Consider the following 17,623-nt stretch of genomic DNA (forward strand, 5'->3'; position numbering starts at 1 on the left):
TTTCAGGGTTTTGTTAAACGCAGCATGAGTTACAGTTTTCCGAATTTCCATTAAACGCAGTATCTGCTCGGGTTGCCTGTCTACACGTAGCAAACGCTATGCAGTCCACAGGGCGCAAGTCGCTGAATGCGTAGCTTCCAAGAGACGTAGCTTGGACTTAACTTCCGATAATGATGTCACAAAGCTCCCCGCTCCTCAAACTAATCAAATCGCGCCAGCCCTCTTCTACTTTCGGTAAATTTGTACGTTTTTTACTCATTTGTGCTCCAAATGTACATCAATATTGATCAAACTCGAACAAGACGTCAGAAACGCACCGGTTCCAATGAGATTTTGCTGGCCTCATTTCCTCTTTTCCATCAAAGTCTCCATCACATCAAGTCATGTTAAGGACTCCCTTGTAAATGAGACTCCTTGTCTCCCTCCTTGTCATCTTCTTGGTCCCACCCAATATCCCACTTATTCGTCATTTAAACTCATCAAAAGGGGTTTCTTTAATCAGTGAATATTAAAAATTTTAGTGAGGCTTCTTTTGCAACCAATATTCCATTACAATGTTGTTTTGCAAGAGCTATAGTTACACAGACCTTTTTTCATGAATGACAGCACAATTAAAGTTCAGATTACAATGTTACCTGTTCAGCATACTGTACTTCAATGCAGTACAATGGAGCAAATTATTCTAGGCTTTTGGTTTGGTACACATGGAGCTGTTTTTGTTTTATATGCTGCTAACGCCATGGGCACACTACACAACTTTCAAAGTCGTCAGATCGCTGTACTCTTCACACTACACAACTTCCTGTCTCGTGATCAGGAATCTTGCAGTCTTGTGGTTTGCACACTATATGAGTGGTCGGCAACAGGGGGTCACATATTACAAGATCTTTCACCAGGAGGAATCCCCAATAAGTCTGTTGTGGCTCTAAACTATGTTTTATCACAAAAACACACGAGAATTGACACCGGAAATGATGCGATACCATGTGCATGACAGGATTTTTTTTTATGCAATCGGATCGCATTGTGAATATTTAAACCTCGATTTTCCTCCGATCTGGGGCTTTTTCGCCGATCTCCAAAACCCTGTCGCGATAAGAAGACACCCCTGAAGATGGGTCAGGTATAGCTGACCCATCTATCGTATAGCTGACTCCTTGTTCAAAGTCAAAAAAGATCATACTTTTTGATTTTCGTTTTAATAGATTAACAGAGTAAAATATGGAAGAAATTTCTCTGGCATTTCTCCTTTTTTTGGTGTATCAAAAACATACCGAAACGTGACACCACTGTACACTTTAGACCCCTACTGCCTGGCATCTGTATCATAGACACACACACACACACACAGACATACAATGTATATCTAAAAATAAATGCAATAATACATGCAAATCCCTCCCCCCATCCTTCCACTCACTTGCTTCTTGCTCACTCGCACTCTGGCGGTCACGTTCTTTGCACCACTGTCTTTTGTTTTGTACATTTCATGCCTAATCCGCACCTGAAAAAAATAGGCTGCAATTGTTGTTTGCAATTCGACAGCCGGCGGTCTAATCAGATTAGCTGGTGTGACTTACCCTCTTACTTACTCGAGGAACTTGCCAGAACCTCATCAGCCAGAATTAGTCTGAACAGTTTTCCCAACAAACATCTGCTCTCGAAATTTCCGTGTTCTTTATGCTGTGAGCAAAATACGGCTTTATACATTATGGATAATCATGACCTTCATGGAAATATTTAGACACAGCTAAAGCCCAACCCTTGTGCTTTTGGCATTGTTAAGCTGTTTAGTGTTTTCCTCTTGACTGTAGTGTTTAAATTCCATAATCACCGCAATATATTTTTGACAAATCGTTAATTTTAGCAGAAAAACGTCCTGTGGTGCTTTCGCCTACCACGCACAACCCAAGCGACGTGTTCAGGGAACTCCGGCACAGAGACAGAGAAGACGAGGTGTAGAAAACACACACTTATTGTGGAGAGGGGGCTTGATAGAACAAGCCCCGGAGCAGATGGACATAGGTCATGACAGGGCTCCTCTCTCCTGAGTGTGTGTGTGGATTGGGGTTTTAACCTGTTGCTCGTTAGACCAACCATCGAGCAACAGGTATGCAGCCACTCTCATCATGGGTCCCTAATTATCTAGACAGAGGTCAGATGTGGCTGTTTAAACCACACCGTCCCCACACCACAAATATATTTTGTGATTTTTATTATTTTGGATAAGCAAATCACACCATGGCGCATGCCTACTTCCCATACTGCTTCACCTTTAGCCACAAGAGATGTCACAAAGGTCTTAGGCTGTGTTCACACTGCAGGCCAAAGTGGCCCAAATCCAATTTTTTTGCTAATATCTGACTCAGATCTGTTTTTCATGACAGTGTGAACAGCACAAATCACATGGAATGTGATCTTTTCATTTCGGAATTGGGCCACTTTCATATCTGGTCCTAAATCAGATACAGGTCAGATTTTTTTTGCAATGCAACCTCAGTCTGAACAGACCATAAGGGGATGGTAGCTCAGGCGGTAGAGCTGTTGGTCTAGTGATCTAAAGGTTGCTGGTTCGATCCCAGGCTCCTCCTGCTAGCATGCTGTAGTGTCCTTGAGCAAGACACTTAACTCCTAATTGCTCCTGATGGCTGTGTCCGTCGGTGTTTGAACAATTGTAAGTCGCTTTGGATAAAAGCGTCTGCTAAATGACTAAATGTAATGTAATGTAATGTAACAGTCAATTCGTAATTTATGCGACTTTTACATCACTCTAGGGCAGGGGTTCCCAACCTTTATATTATCACAGACCACACCACAGCGCACAAAATGTTCACGGTCCGGGAATGCAAAAAAAATAAAAGTACCCCTGTGTTTCGAGAACCAAGTCATAATTCTAATCCCGACTTGACGAGCAGAGCGAGGCACACCCTGTCTGCCCCCACTGCGGCACCCCCACATTAAGCAGCGTATACAGTGCAGTGAGGGAAAATAAATAATAGATGGATAAATATCGTGACCCAAAGAGGGGACACCCACACTACACTCACATCAAAGTGTCTGTGTACGCGCGCGCTCTGAGGGAGCGATCAGAGCACAATTCGGCACAAAATTTATATGAAAACATATTTCAATTTCAATGGCCATAGCATTCACATATCGGTGGATTCTATGGATAAATACAGAATAATTTGGGCCCCAATTCACATTAGTGCCAATATTACATTGTTCACAACTGTATTAACATTTCAAAGTCTTTCATTAATGTTTAACATTACGTTCATAGGGAGCTTTAAAATAAAGAGGAACATTGTGCTGAAATGGCTGCACCTTTTATACTTCCAAGCATACAAATATGAAGTCTGCTCAGATTGTTTGGGATGAATTAGGTGGATTTTTATGTTATATCAGTGAATGGATTTATTATTTGGTGGATGTCTTGTCCAAACTTTTCCCAACCCTCCGAATTCTCCTGAGCATCCCGACTTTCGTTGCCTGTTACCTTTTCTCCCTGCGTTTAAAATCCCCATCCATTACAGATAAACAGCACGACTCTCATCTTCAGAGTCTTCAGTGAAAACTCTCGCTCTGCTCTTTCACCCACACCCACAGTTTAGGCTGAACATTGTACAACAAGCAAAAATTGTGACCCACAAAATATCGCCACATTATCCGTATCAAAATATCTTTTTTAGAAATCCCTCAAAGTCCAGCTCTGTTTAAAGAGCAGAAGTTCACTAATACGATTTCATGCCGGATTATTAAGTGGCCACATCACCAGGAGTTTAGTAATAAAATGTAACTTCTCAAGGGATCTCGAAAAGGGTAGCGTGCACTTTGTGTGAGGACCTTTGTGGCTGGGGACAAAAGTGTGTGTGTGTGTGTGTGTGTGTGTGTGTGTGTGTGTGTGTGTGTGTGTGTGTGTGTGTGTGTGTGTGTGTGTGTGTGTGTGTGTGTGTGTGTGTGTGTGTGTGTGTGTGTGTGTGGTAGCTCAGGAGGTAGAGCTGGTCGTCTAATAATCTAAAGGTTGCTGGTTGGATCCCAGGCTCCTCCTGCTAGCATGCTGTAGTGTCCTTGAGCAAGACACTTAACCCCTAATTGCTTCTGATGGCTGCGTCCGTCGGTGTTTGAATAATTGTAAGTCGCTTTGGATAAAAGCGTCTGCTAAATGACTAAATGTAATGTAGTGTGTGTGTGTGTGAGATTAGCCTGTGGCCAATTAGTGCCTGCCCCTAGTGACTGCCCCTTTCTAAGTTTATTGTGTTTGCCTGGTCTGACAATTCTCTCATTCTACCTATCAAGATAGGGACAATGAGAGAATTGTGTTTATGTATCTCTGTCTCTCTTTTGCACGATGCCACTCCTTTGTCCTTCATACAAATTGATATGGGAGGGTCTGTGATGTGTTCAAAGAATTAGAAGTAGTTAGGAGAAGTAGGTTTTTTTTTCCTTGTTTTTACTTGCTCCTTCTAAAATAAATGTGGAACTGGGCAAAAGGGCTCTTGTGAATGGTTGTACCGAATTACCTAATGGTTGTTTTAAAAGCTATATTAGCGAGCTACATTCAGAATTATCTTTGTTGACAGTAACATTCTGGCATGAGACATTTCAGTTCTGAATGTAGCAGCAAGCTATATTTTGCTTTTATGTTTTTATTTTCACTCGTCACGGGCACAAGATTTATCACTTAAATAACTAAACTAAGGTATATTTCCCTAATGTCACAGAAGCTAGGCTTGTCACATTGTTAACGCAGTTAGCTCACCAGCGCAATCTTGGTACTGGACACACAGGGATGAAATTGTATTGACCTCCTCGTATTTATTTCCCAAAAAACTGGAGTATCGCTCTACAATTATTCTATGCCTGCACCATCCAGCCATCACTGGGAGAATCACATTAAAACCCTCAAGACAAGCCAAAAGCATGAATGGTAGATTTTTCCTAATAATACAAACAAGTGTGTAGCGATTGGTCAGTTTGGCAAGGAGCCAGGTCTTACGCTATCAGTGCTGCTATCTTTAGCGCCTCAGTTGGTCCCGTTCAAAACCTTACAGAGCGTTCTGTCTCCTCCCCCTTATTCTGTCTGTTTGTCCTACTGTATAATATGTACACGGTCTTTGGACTGTTTGAAAATATTCATTGTAGTTGTCAAAGTCTTTTGCATTTTTATAGATTGTTGATGTGTGGCAGGGGTTTGATGGTGGGCCCACTGATCAGACATGCTCTAACATGCACACACAGCCAGCTCTGATGACAAGAGAGAGAGAGATCTTGCCGGTGTGCTGTGGGAGGAATGCAGTCAGGTATTTGTCTCCAGCAGAGAGAGGCCGGCTCTGGATCAGGTTGGCTGCCTGGAGGCTCCAGTGGTGCCATATTCTCTCCCACAATAATATCACTTCAACATTGTTCCTTTCCGAAGAGCGGTTCTCCTCTAGAGGTGGAGGAATTAAATTAAATTATTATCTCATTCATCATTATCTCAGTCATTATTTTCTTTTAACACTTATACTCATTGTGCATTTTACACTGTAGATATCCTTTGATAAAATAACTTATGTGTAAATGGTGGAAATTTATATTTCAATTTTTTTTGGATGCACAGGATTTCAGATTAAATCATCAAACAATCACCTTTCCTTTAATCTGGAAACAAGTCAGAGTTGAAGGAATATCAGATTAGTATGATTTTTGCTCTTAAGATGGTTTAGTCGAATGCTAGACAAGTCAGGAAAGGAGGACCAATACTATATGTGAGTGTAGAGAACTACAGTTGCCACGTCACATATTATGGAAACACTGTTAAGATAGCCATTCAGCATCCTATGTGTGTGGGATTTGCCACAATGTCAGCTGTGTGGTAGAACGTAACACTTCACACAAAATTGGAGAAAAGCAGAACAGCAGAGTCCAATGTTTGTAAAACCAGTGTATCCAGTGCTAAAACACCAGCACTAGAAATGTTCAGAAAACTGTATCCTCTCCAGGAAAACAGCCTTTACTAAGAGTTCTTCAGAAACAAACTTAGAACATCCACAGATTTTCAAACATAAAGACCAATATCAACTGATCCAACTAAATAAATGTGCCTGGTAAGCAGCGTGAATGACTTGAAGAAATCCATGGAAACACTTGGATTTATAGTTTCAGTGATGTGACCGAAGACAGTTGCCAAGGGTAACCTGCCTGAATAGAGGTTGCTATGACACTTGAAGCACAACGCTAAATGAATTGGGGTCAATGGAAAGACATTTGCGCATTTATACAAAGAATCGGTTCCATACCGGATATATATTTGTAAAATTTAACTCAGATATGACTAATATTTTTTAAAAAGCAGAGCTTTATGCCTTCTCCTACAAGTTCTTCTATTAATTTTGATCAATGTCCACAGGCCATACTTTGCCCATCTTTCTTCTAGAAGTTGCTCCGTCCAATATTTGGACAGAGTTGAGCTGAGAGTATTTAATACTCTCAAACTTCAGTGATCGAAAAAGGCCACCCTGCTGCTTAATCGCTATGTGACCAAACAATGCTGACTGGCCTCATTAAAGTGGACTCGTAGGAGAAGAAATATAGCTCTCCTTTTTAAATAATATTAATCTAATCACACCACAGGGAAAAGGTCTGTTTGTACATGATCTATACATCAACGTTAAAGCTTTCAAAACCAAGTTACTGTTGTTTACTAGGCAGGGGAGTGACTTCCCGATACTTGTCCAGTAATAACCGTTTTTTGACCGGGAAAATCTGTTAAAGTCTGACATATTTAAATCTCTGCGGTCATAATATCTGGTGAAAATAATTCTCTATAAGCACAATTTGACTTTGTGCTGGATGATAAATGATAATGATCGCCTTATTTTTCTCCTCGTTGTAAAAATAAAATAGACTCCCATCATTTAAAAAAAAAAAAAAATCTGTTAATTTCCACGTTCGGTAAATTGTAACGGAAAGCCAATCAGTTTGGACGATCTAAAGGTGACCTTTCACCTCTAATCAATCACGTTTGTGATTGTTGTGATTGTTTGTCTCTATCAGAGACCAGGAGTCTCTGATAGAGACAAACTGCTTCCTGTTGGTGAGATAGGATTGAAACCAGGAGAGTGCTGTACCTGAGAGGCTAAGGTAGCCGGATAGACGGTTGAGGAGGATAGTGTGGGAGACTCTGTTGAGGGCAGCTGAGAGGTAGAGGAGTTCAAGTTCAAGAGATTATTTGTGAGGATTCTGATGTAGCCTCCATAAGCAGCAATGAGGAGGTCGTTAGTGATTTTAATGAGGGTGGTCTCCGTGCTGTGGTGAGTTCTGAATCCAGATTGAAGGGGTTCGTGAAGCTCATGGTTGGACATGTGCTGTTGGAGTTGGGTGGCAACTGCTCGTTCCAGGATTTTGCTTAAGAACGGAAGGTTGGAGATCGGGCGGTAGTCCCCTGTTGATATATTGCAGAGGAAAACCATATAGCTCAGAAATGTTAAAACAATATTTGTACAGTTGGCCTTTAACTTCCTAATGCAAACACCACTAAATAGTATTTGAACATAAGTCACAAAATCAATGCTAAGTGATAAAGTGTGTAGATATTTTCAAAAACATGAATTAAACCAAAGAAAAGTTGAAGTGGATGGGGGGCAGGGTGAAAGAAAAGCTAATAAGATGTGACATAACGGCCACAACATTAAAACCACCACTAATAACCACGAATATAGTATAGCTCCCCCTCGTGCCGCCAGAATAGCTCTGACCCTTCGAGGCATGGACTCCACAAGACCTCTGAAGGTGTCCTGTGGTACATTGCACGAATATGTATGCAGCAGATCCTTTAAGTCCTGTAAGTTGCGAGGTGGGCCAAAAGTATCTCCTTCCAAGAAATATAAGTGACGCAAAGGTATTCTTGACTGGCTGAGGTAATCAATATTACATTATGTGGATAAACCTGTGAACACAAACCCTGTGATTAAAAGTGCTCTTCTCTCAGTTCTCTCTCTGCCTTTCTGTTTTCTTGCACTTTGTGAACTTCACCCTCCCGCCTCCCACAATTTCCTACGAATGAGCAGGAAGCAAAATCTTACCGTCACAGGTCATGACAGGGCTACCCTCTCCTGAATGTGTGTGGGGATGGGGGTTTTACCTGTTGCTTTTCAGACCAACCAAAGAGTAACAGGTATGCAGCCACTCTGATCCTGGGTCCCTAATTTCCTAGATCCAGGTCAGGTGTGGCTGCTCAAACCACACCATCCCCACACCACAGTGTTATATCATAATCTGCTAAATTAATAGGGGAAATGTATTTACGGTCATTTTTCTGATGGTGAAATCACTTTGGGAGGCTGAAGCATTCAGGTGACGGAAATGCAAATGGATACACATGAAAACTATTCCTAAATCAATCCAAGCAGAGTTTTAAATTCTGCCAAACATAAACCTATAAATACACTGTTATTTACTATGGTCCCTAAACATAAATGTCAGAAGTCAATAGTTTGCTTTCTCAATAACTATTTAACTGTGGCCTGCATACATAAACTGTGTGCATACATGTCATCGCAGAGAGAATAAATTTGACACTTTATGAACCATAAACATACAATCAATGCATTAAATGTTGAGAAACAAACATCTGAACATGTGATAAATACATCTGTAACTCTAGATTTATATATAGCCAGCATGAGGAAGAGTTCTGTTAGGTCACAGGAAGCCATAAAGTTCTAAGAACACATTTGGCAAAAAATGTATTTTGCCATTGTCTGGTCTACCAGATAAGTGAGGTTTGGATAAACAGGATTCCATTACAGTCAACAAGGTGCTTACCGTTTCAATCAGTTATTAAAAATGTTTTCTTAACTGTGCCTTGCGTCATAACATGATCAGGTTCAGTTAGTAGGTGGGCATTGCTGCGTCTTAGCATAGTAGCATTAGTAGCATTGAGCTCCTCTCTCTACTTCTCTCTCCAGAGGACGAGCCGGTGGTCTTTGCCACAAACTCGCTCCAGAGGCGAAAGAAGGTGCTGGGCTTGACGGGGCTCCGCCCTAATGCCTCAGGCCCCACCCACCAGAAGAACAAGCTGGCCCTTCTGATTGGCCTGCCACAGGACTTCCGACAGATCTCGTCCATCATCGACGTAGATATCTTGCCCGAGACACACCGACGCGTCCGGCTCCACAAGCACGGCACCCACAAGCCCTTGGGTTTCTACATCCGTGATGGCGTCAGCGTGCGCGTGACACCCCAGGGTGTGGAGAAGGTGGGTGGCAAAGGCTCATTGGTTTGTCACTAGCAAAATGCCGACTTTGTAATGACTACTTCGTGTTTGTTTGTTTTTTTCTTTGACTTTTACAGGTGCCCGGGGTGTTTATCTCTAGGCTGGTACGTGGGGGGCTCGCAGAGAGCACAGGCCTGTTGGGGGTGAACGACGAGATCCTGGAGGTCAATGGCATTGATGTGGCAGGAAAATCTCTAGATCAGGTAAAGGCTGACCCACACAAAAGGTTTTTCAAAACTTAACCAATGTTGAAAATGTGAGAGACACCACACATGATACATTTAACAGTTTTGTTCCTATAGTGTGTGGAGTGCAACGATCTGGTCAAAACAGTGCACCTTAGATCTTATTTATGAAGAGTCCTGACTCTCAAAACCGAACATAAAACACACCACAAAAAACATAAATCACACCACAGGAAAATCTGGCAAGATAGTCTTTAGAACCATCAAAAAATCGGGACTTGGTTCTTGATTGTCGGAAGGGGGTAATCAGGGCCAAAATCAGCTTGATTATCTTGTTGTGTGTACCCTGTTTAGGATAAACAATGTTATTGCAGTGACCTTCCACCTAGTCACGCAATCAGTTTGTTCTGTAAAGATCACCAAAAATTGCTCCATAATCCTGGAGAGATTGGGTCATATAAAGGAAGTACCAGTTTTGTTTTTGTCTTTATTTTATTATTATTTTTTTTAAACCTGTGCTATTGGCATGCTTGGCATACTCTTCCAGAGTATGTATAAGCCATTGCATCTAGGACAGAGTTAATCTGCAAGTGGAATTAAACTTCTCAACCCGCAATGCCACTCTTTATTCATTCTTTATTAATCAAAAACTGCTTGCAATAACTCTGGACGACCGGTGGGATGACAAGAGGAAACCTTTTTGTTACACAAGACCTCCACCAGTCCCCCTCTTTGGAGAATGATCTTACCATGTTTTAGTCTATAAAGTACTAATCACCACTACACACCACCACTACATTTTCAAGAGGGGGAGAATCACATGGGTGAGACAAAAAGGAACAAACAATAACATGTACCTGGAAACATCAGACGAAACATGTATCAACAGAACAATTAAGTCCAAGAAAGTTGGAACAGAAATTCGGCATGTGCCCTCTTCCTGTGATAGTAAAGGTGGAAGAAAAGGAGGTGTGTGTGTGTGTGTGTGTGTGTGTGTGTGTGTGTGTGTGTGTGTGTGTGTGTGTGTGTGTGTGTGTGTGTGTGTGTGTGTGTGTGTGTGTGTGTGTGTGTGTGTGTGTGTGTGTGTGTGTGTGAGACTTGTCCCAATTAGTTCTGGTGTATGAGGCCGGAATTGTATAGACACTTTCACCGCAGGAAAGCTCCTAGCACCATGCCCTGCAGCCACAGAAGACACCCCACAGGACACCCCTACATCAGCCCCCAGCTCCAGCTAAACATTGCGGGTTTCGCATCACTGCACGCTAAGCTGCACTGGTTCCTGTCAAATTCAAGAGGTGCATTGTGTGGGCTTAGGCTGAAGTTGAAGGAAGTTATATGGGATAAAATGTTCATGTCGTGAAAGCTTTTGAAGTCTTTTCTCCCTGTCCCCATTGTGCTTACAAAACATCCCTTTTCACTGGTTTTCGTGGACTCATATCTTACCCAGAATGTGTCAACTCAAACCTTAAATTCTTCCTTCAGTGATCCCTAGTCTGTGTTCTAACCTGTTCTTGTTGTGCTCAAACCTGTTGTAAGCTCAAGTCACACAAGTGGTACGAGCTAACCTTTTAAAATTTCCGTTTCTGACTTGAGGTGACAGACATGATGGTGGCCAACAGTCACAACCTGATTGTCACTGTGAAGCCTGCCAACCAGAGGAACAACATTGTCCTCCGCGGGAGCAAGATCTTGGCCAGCAATGCCTCAACAGGCTCCGGCCCATTCCAGGACTCGCCCAGCCCGGCTTCCCAAAGCAACCCCATAACCGCCAGGTAAGACGGGTAAAGGATTAAGAGTAAGGGGATGGCACACTGGGGACACGGGCCAATATTTCTGGGGTTCTGGTGTAGCCAGCGAATATCCGGGCCAAGACTTCCTCTTCCATGTGCCCGTCATTGTTTACAGTCCGGATGGAGAGCAAAAGAGGCAGAACGCATTGGCCAAAATGCAATTTCAGAACCCATCAGCTACCGTCTGACAATGGTTTAGCTATTTATATTGGCTTTTTTTTCTTTTCTTTTTTTTTTTTTTACTACTTGTGAAACAATCCAGTCGTAAACTCCATTCTCATGTCTGAAGTTGCTAATCGGACTGTAAACAATGACAGGCGCACAGAAGAGGAACTCTTGGCCCGGATATCGGCTGGCTACACTGGAACCCCAGAAATATTGGCCGTCCCCAGAGTCTATCATCGTCAGACCGATAGCCGATGTGTTCCAAGACTGAGGAAGGTAAATGTAAAAAAACAAATGGGGGGGAAAAAAATGGGAACAGAAAAACCATTTCCAAATGATGATTTAGAGTTCGGCAAGCCATACACGTGTCGGAAGAATTTGGAACGCGACTAAAGAGCACCCTAGCACTAAAGACACTGTTGGTCTGCATCTTCTTTTATAGCCTTCATGAAATATCTGCATTGCCACATGAATATGAGTCAAATACATGATCTAATCCAAAGCACAGCATACCAAGTAGCCTACCAGTGTTTTTGTTTTTGATGTATTTTTTGTCAAATCTCTCCATATCCTCATTTAGAGTAGTAAATGGGGGAAAAACAATAAATTTTAAATTGTCTTTATTTGTGTCATTTGAAGGGGTACATCTTTTAATTTTGAGAAATATAATATTTATATGCAATATATACATATATAATTTACTGAATTGAATAAATTGTTTTTAGATTCAGTATTTTGAAATGGTGCAATACAAATAGTCCCAATACATTTCCTTTGAATTTTTTTCCATACATAGATTCAAGAGATTCAAGATTCAAGATTTTTTTATTTGTCACATACATATACATACTTCCATACATATATGCAGTGAAATGTAATGCAACGCACCCGGTGATAGCACACTATGTCCTAGGAAAAAGCCTAGTGCATGGCTCAGTTAGGACCCCTGGTGAGGTCAGCATTGACAGTTCTGATGGCTTGAGGGAAAAAACTCCGTCTCAGTCTCTCTGTTCTCGCTGTGTGACTGCGGAGGCGCTTGCCTGACCGCAGCAGCTGAAACAGTCCGTTGTTGGGGTGATGAGGATCCTTCATGATCCTACGGGCTCTGCTACTACCCCTCCTGGTGTATAACTCCTGCAAGGGGGGGAGGGTAGTTCCAGTGGTACGTTCAGCTGAACGCACCACCCTCTGCAGGGCCCGCCTGTCCTGGGCAGTACAGTTCCCAAACCAGGCAGTGATGTTGCCTGTCAGGATGAAAGAGTGGAGAAAAAGGCCTAATGTCAAATTTTATTTTTTAGGACATATGTCGTCGGTTTACTTCATCTCATAGAAGGGGTCCTTGGTTGAATAAACGTCACATCAGGTTCCGATTAGCAATAATTGCTGCAACATGCATTCTGCTGTGTTAATATAAAAAACAAACAAACAAAAAAAACTTATGAGACTTGAAAGTTATTTCTTTGTAGTGGATATTGCGATCAATGCAAGATTTGACAAAAGCGGAAAAACATTAAGCATAAAATACTGAAACAAACTTGTAAAATACCAGGTTTGGTATTCACACCATTCCACACCATTGGTACGGTGGCGCAGTGCATTGCAGGCACTTGCAGGCACAGAACCCGGTGGCACTCTCCTCAGCCCCACCAGAAAGATTACAGATCGCAGCACACCTTAAGCCACCAGGCGCAAGCCACCAGGACTCCAGCCCAGCCAGCGAGGGCCCCCACACCGACACACCAGCGACCCGCCACCTCGGAAAACCCCAGTACTGTATGTGTGCTGTTGGCAATTGCAGTTAAAATTGGGGGTGTGGGGGTGCCTTAAGGCAAATCGAAGCCGAATCACTCGCACCCCTCCTGGTCTGGTGGAGTGTTGTTTGGGATACGATTGGTGTGCGAGTGTATGTGTTCTAAGCTCATATGAGTGGGATTAAAATTTCCGGACAGACAAGAAGCACGCTGGGACAGGCAAGACAGGCAAGATGGCAGCCGGGGCCTTAAGAAACTTGAATACTCACAAAACATTGCACACTCGTCAGTCCCAGTGTGTCATTTGATATGCTATAGGTCCCATGCATGGGCGTGTCAAAATGGCCACCTAGGCCGAGGAAGAAAGGGGGAGAAAAAATAAAAAAATAAAAAAATCAAACCTATTCACTTTTTTCTACGAGAACTCACAAAATTCAGTACACATATGTAATCACTAGACTTAAAAAATATATATTGCTGCCATGTCCGAAGCCCAACAGGAAGTCGGCTATATTGAATTAAAGGTGCCATTTTCATCGCTTTTTGGTCATTTTTATGTGCTTTCGCAAACTCCTTCAAGGCGTTTCAGTCTGTTCATTCGCTGTCGGAGGGAACTACAGGAGCGTCCTACTGTGTAAACATACGCTCAAAATATTCTGAATTTCTTTCATCGAGCAGCCCACATTTGGCAATTGACGTCCAAATATTTTCAGGGGCTCAACATTCTTTCCTTTTTCGTAATTATTATTTCCCGCTCCCCCCTCCCGACCGTACCTTTAAAAGTCGTATTTTTAACGATTTGTCCCGCCTCTGACCTTTCCAAATAGCAACAGCATGGCTGAGGGTGACAGTGAGGGCGAAGAGGACGACAGTGACCTCATCATCGAGAGCAACACCCTGCCCGCCTACATTCCCCACAGCGTGTGCAACGGTAGTAACAGCAACGGTAACCACCACAATGCAGATTCTGAAGGCGGCGGGGATCCGACCCTCCCCCAGAGTGCCTCGATGCCTGGCGGCTTGGCGGCGACGAACGTGCTCAATCAAAATGGAAGCCCCGGCAGCAGCCAAGAGAACATGAGAGAGGATGGCAATGTCATAACCTTGTAGCATTCAAGGGGGGGTCCCAAGTAGATTTGAACTCAGGACTGATGCATGTAGAGTTGGTGTTTATTTCATTTATTTTATTTATCCTTCAAACATATTACAGTAGTATGGTATCAGATATTACTACATATCGTAACGCCACTGCAATAATGACTCCAGAAGCCATTCCATTGTGTCCTTTATCAATTGTTTATAGCACCCCAATTAAAATGTAGGTTCACGTTACAGTGGGTGGTATTTATCTGGCAATGGTGACGTGGGTTTAGCATGTTGAATAAAATGTGCATAACGTCCAGACAAAAAAAATTCAGGGGTGGATGGAAAGACATTCGTAATCGTAAAAATTCTGAGTAGCTGATCATCGAGTGGCTTTGCTTCGTTATTCTGACATATTTACATTAAGTATGAGACACAAAGCACACACACAAACACAACTTATCCAACCATATATGGCCTCGGTCAGTTTCAGCTGTTTCTAAAGACACATATAACATTCTGACCTGTGTGAGACGTGTCTAAGCTCACTCCACCATCGGGGGTTCTAGGGGTTTAAAAAACAAAAGATTCCGTGGGTGCCTTTGACTTTCAACCTGTCGTCATAATAGTGCTTTCTAGACATTCTGGTATCTGATGGTACCATTACTGAATCATTCTGCTAAAAACACGTCGCCAAACATTAGAGGGACATTTGAGCTGCTTCATATTCAAGGACATTGTTGTGTGTATGGGTGGGTGCACAGTTAGGTTAGGATGTATAAAAGGTTTTCATTTTGTGAATCAATTATACTAAATTGCCTAGAGTATCAACTGGATTTTATTCAGCAACGCCGCATCACCATCTAGTGGTGTGTTTCCTAAATTTGCATTTGCCCTTCCTTACTAAATGCACAAATACTATTTTACCCCCCCATTGTATTTGGTGTGTGTGTGTGTGTGTGTGTGTGTGTGTGTGTGTGTGTGTGTGTGTGTGTGTGTGTGTGTGTGTGTGTGTGTGTGTGTGTGTGTGTGTGTGTGTGTGTGTGTGTGTGTGAGAGAGAATATACTGTAAATATATACTGTATGTCTGGTGAAGGGTATACAACAACAAGGTAGCTTCAAATAGATTTGCATTCACCATACACCACAGGGCTCTCGTAATGTGGTGGGTCTTTCTCTAATTCTAATTTCCTCAGAAATGTGTTGATTTACTTCTTTCCTAGTTTAACCGACTTTAAATTGTTTTTGTTTTATGGCGAAAATATGTGTGTGCCACAATATATTTTATTTTATTACATTTTTGATGTTACTTTGGCTTCCCTGGGGTTGGTGTTCTAAAGAGACTATTCACCGAGGTGTGCTTTTTTGTCCAAAATATTGAATAGACCATCTTCTTATTTTATTTGGGGGGCGGGGGGACTGCACGTTTACTGAATGCTCCTTTAATCCATCGCTGCAACTGTTAAGGGCAGAGTCGAATCTGTCTTTCACCACACTACATTTTCTCAGAGGCACAAATTTTTCATATCCCAATGTATAATAGATGTAATAATATATAAATATAAGATGGGAATGTCATATTCTAAATGCCAAGGGTTTTTCTTTTATTACTGGGGAAATTTTAACTTTTATAATGTGTGTAAATTGTGTATAGTATTTTACTTATTCATTTTTATTTTATTTTATTTTTTTTAATATAAATGAGTCATCTACGATGCAGTGTTGATTCTGTATCAGGTACATGTAAAAGATGAAGGATAGACTTGGAGTGTGTGTGTGTGTGTGTGTGTGTGTGAGTGTGAGTGTGAGAGTGAGTGATATTGAGGAAACTGGCTCATCCCTTCATGTTAATATGGAAGTGTGATGGAATATGCTCCAAAATACAGTACAATATTCTGGAACTAATTAGGGCTTATAATTGCATACATAAACCATCTTTGTTTTCCCTTGATGTCACCCTTCCACAGCAAATTCAACCAGTGAGCATGAGAGTTGATTCGGGGGAGGCAACACGGCGTAAGACAAAGAGAACGAATGAGGCACAAGACACTGCTTCTTTGGGTCCTGTTTAACAATTACATCCGCTAGTATTCAGGTCCTATTCAATGTATCATTCTTAAATCGAAAGGATGGGTTCGCTAATTTTCCACCCAGGCCTTATCAATATGTCGTTTCCATCATTTACACCCTACCTACCATGGCTTCTCGCTGTGCCTCAGTGAGTCCAATGGAGCAAAGGTTTGAAGCCTTAAAGTTAAATCTCCCTCATGTGTGACTTCCTGTTTATAGTGCACATTAAGTTGTGAAAAAGACCTGGTTCGCGTAAGTGCACAAGAGTCAATGACCCTGAAAAAACGGATACAATGTACATTTTGTGGCCTTGTGAGTAACAAAGACTATGCCAAACTTATGACCTTCCTGTTTTCGAAAAGATTTAACTTTTTTTTTTTATTTTACGCTTTAACGATTGCCCCCATTGGATTTGGCACCATTTATGCACAGTGAGAAGCTGCAACAGAACAGTAATTTTCTCTGCAGTGATCAGTTTAGCAAGGTTGTAAATGGCAGGAACCAACATTTTGATATGGCCTGGGTTGGAAAAATTTTAGGAACATTTTTAGCGACTTAAGTTTTATCTAAAAATATTCTGCGATAGCGTGGCTGAATCTAGGAGATAAAGAAATAAGCTCACTAGAAGCGAATCTTTAAAAAACAAAAACAACAATAAAAGGACTGTTTACTGACATATTAGAAAATTAAGACCCCCCCTGCTCTCCTGCACCTTTAGCCTTAAAGGAAAGGAAGTGCCTTTGTGAAGTCAAATATTTAATTCCCTCAGCGGGTTGTCAGTGGCATCGCAAACAAGGCAGGAAGTTGAGGCTCCGTTGGAAAGAAGTTATGTATCTTTTTTTGCTGTTTGAAAAACCTGACAAGAAGGGCTGAAGCCAGAAATAGCAGATGTACAGTCACAGCCTGTACCGGAATTTCTACAGATGTCATTGGGCCTGAATAACCAAACTGTGAATGTTATTTGGCGAAAACATGCTTGTTGACTCACGAAATTGTGATAAAAGTATTATGAAAGTTGATCCAATTGGTCATTTGTTTTTATCAGAATATGAAATCCCTTATCCATTATGACTCAACTATATGAGAAAATGTTTGATACCAAAGCGAACCATAACTATGGAAATTATACAAGGTCATGTCTAATTTTAGGATTGATTGATACTGAATTAATGATAAACAATACACAATATGGTTCTGAAATAATTGTGAATTGTTTTTGGGCTAAAGCATGGACATTGGGCATTGTACCTTTTTATTTTTCCTCAATGAAAGAACATTGAACATTCTTCTCATCTTACAGAGTGCAGAGATAACCCCGCT

The 17,623-nt window shown here is 41.7% G+C and overlaps 1 protein-coding gene across 1 annotated transcript in view; it reads left to right on the forward strand.

Annotated features, from left to right (window-relative positions):
* pard6a (par-6 family cell polarity regulator alpha) overlaps window positions 1–17,236 on the forward strand; it is a 35,727-nt gene extending 18,491 nt beyond the window's left edge. Inside the window, exons 3-6 of the mRNA XM_080002727.1 lie at window positions 8,952–9,241; window positions 9,337–9,462; window positions 11,038–11,216; window positions 13,978–17,236. Of these exons, the coding sequence (XP_079858853.1) occupies window positions 8,952–9,241; window positions 9,337–9,462; window positions 11,038–11,216; window positions 13,978–14,260 (878 nt within the window). The 3' untranslated portion in view covers window positions 14,261–17,236. The remainder of the gene's footprint in view (window positions 1–8,951; window positions 9,242–9,336; window positions 9,463–11,037; window positions 11,217–13,977) is intronic.
* Window positions 17,237–17,623: the final 387 nt, after the last annotated feature.

This window comes from Zeus faber (assembly GCF_960531495.2).
Source record: "Zeus faber genome assembly, chromosome: 6".
Taxonomy (NCBI): Eukaryota; Metazoa; Chordata; class Actinopteri; order Zeiformes; family Zeidae; genus Zeus; species Zeus faber.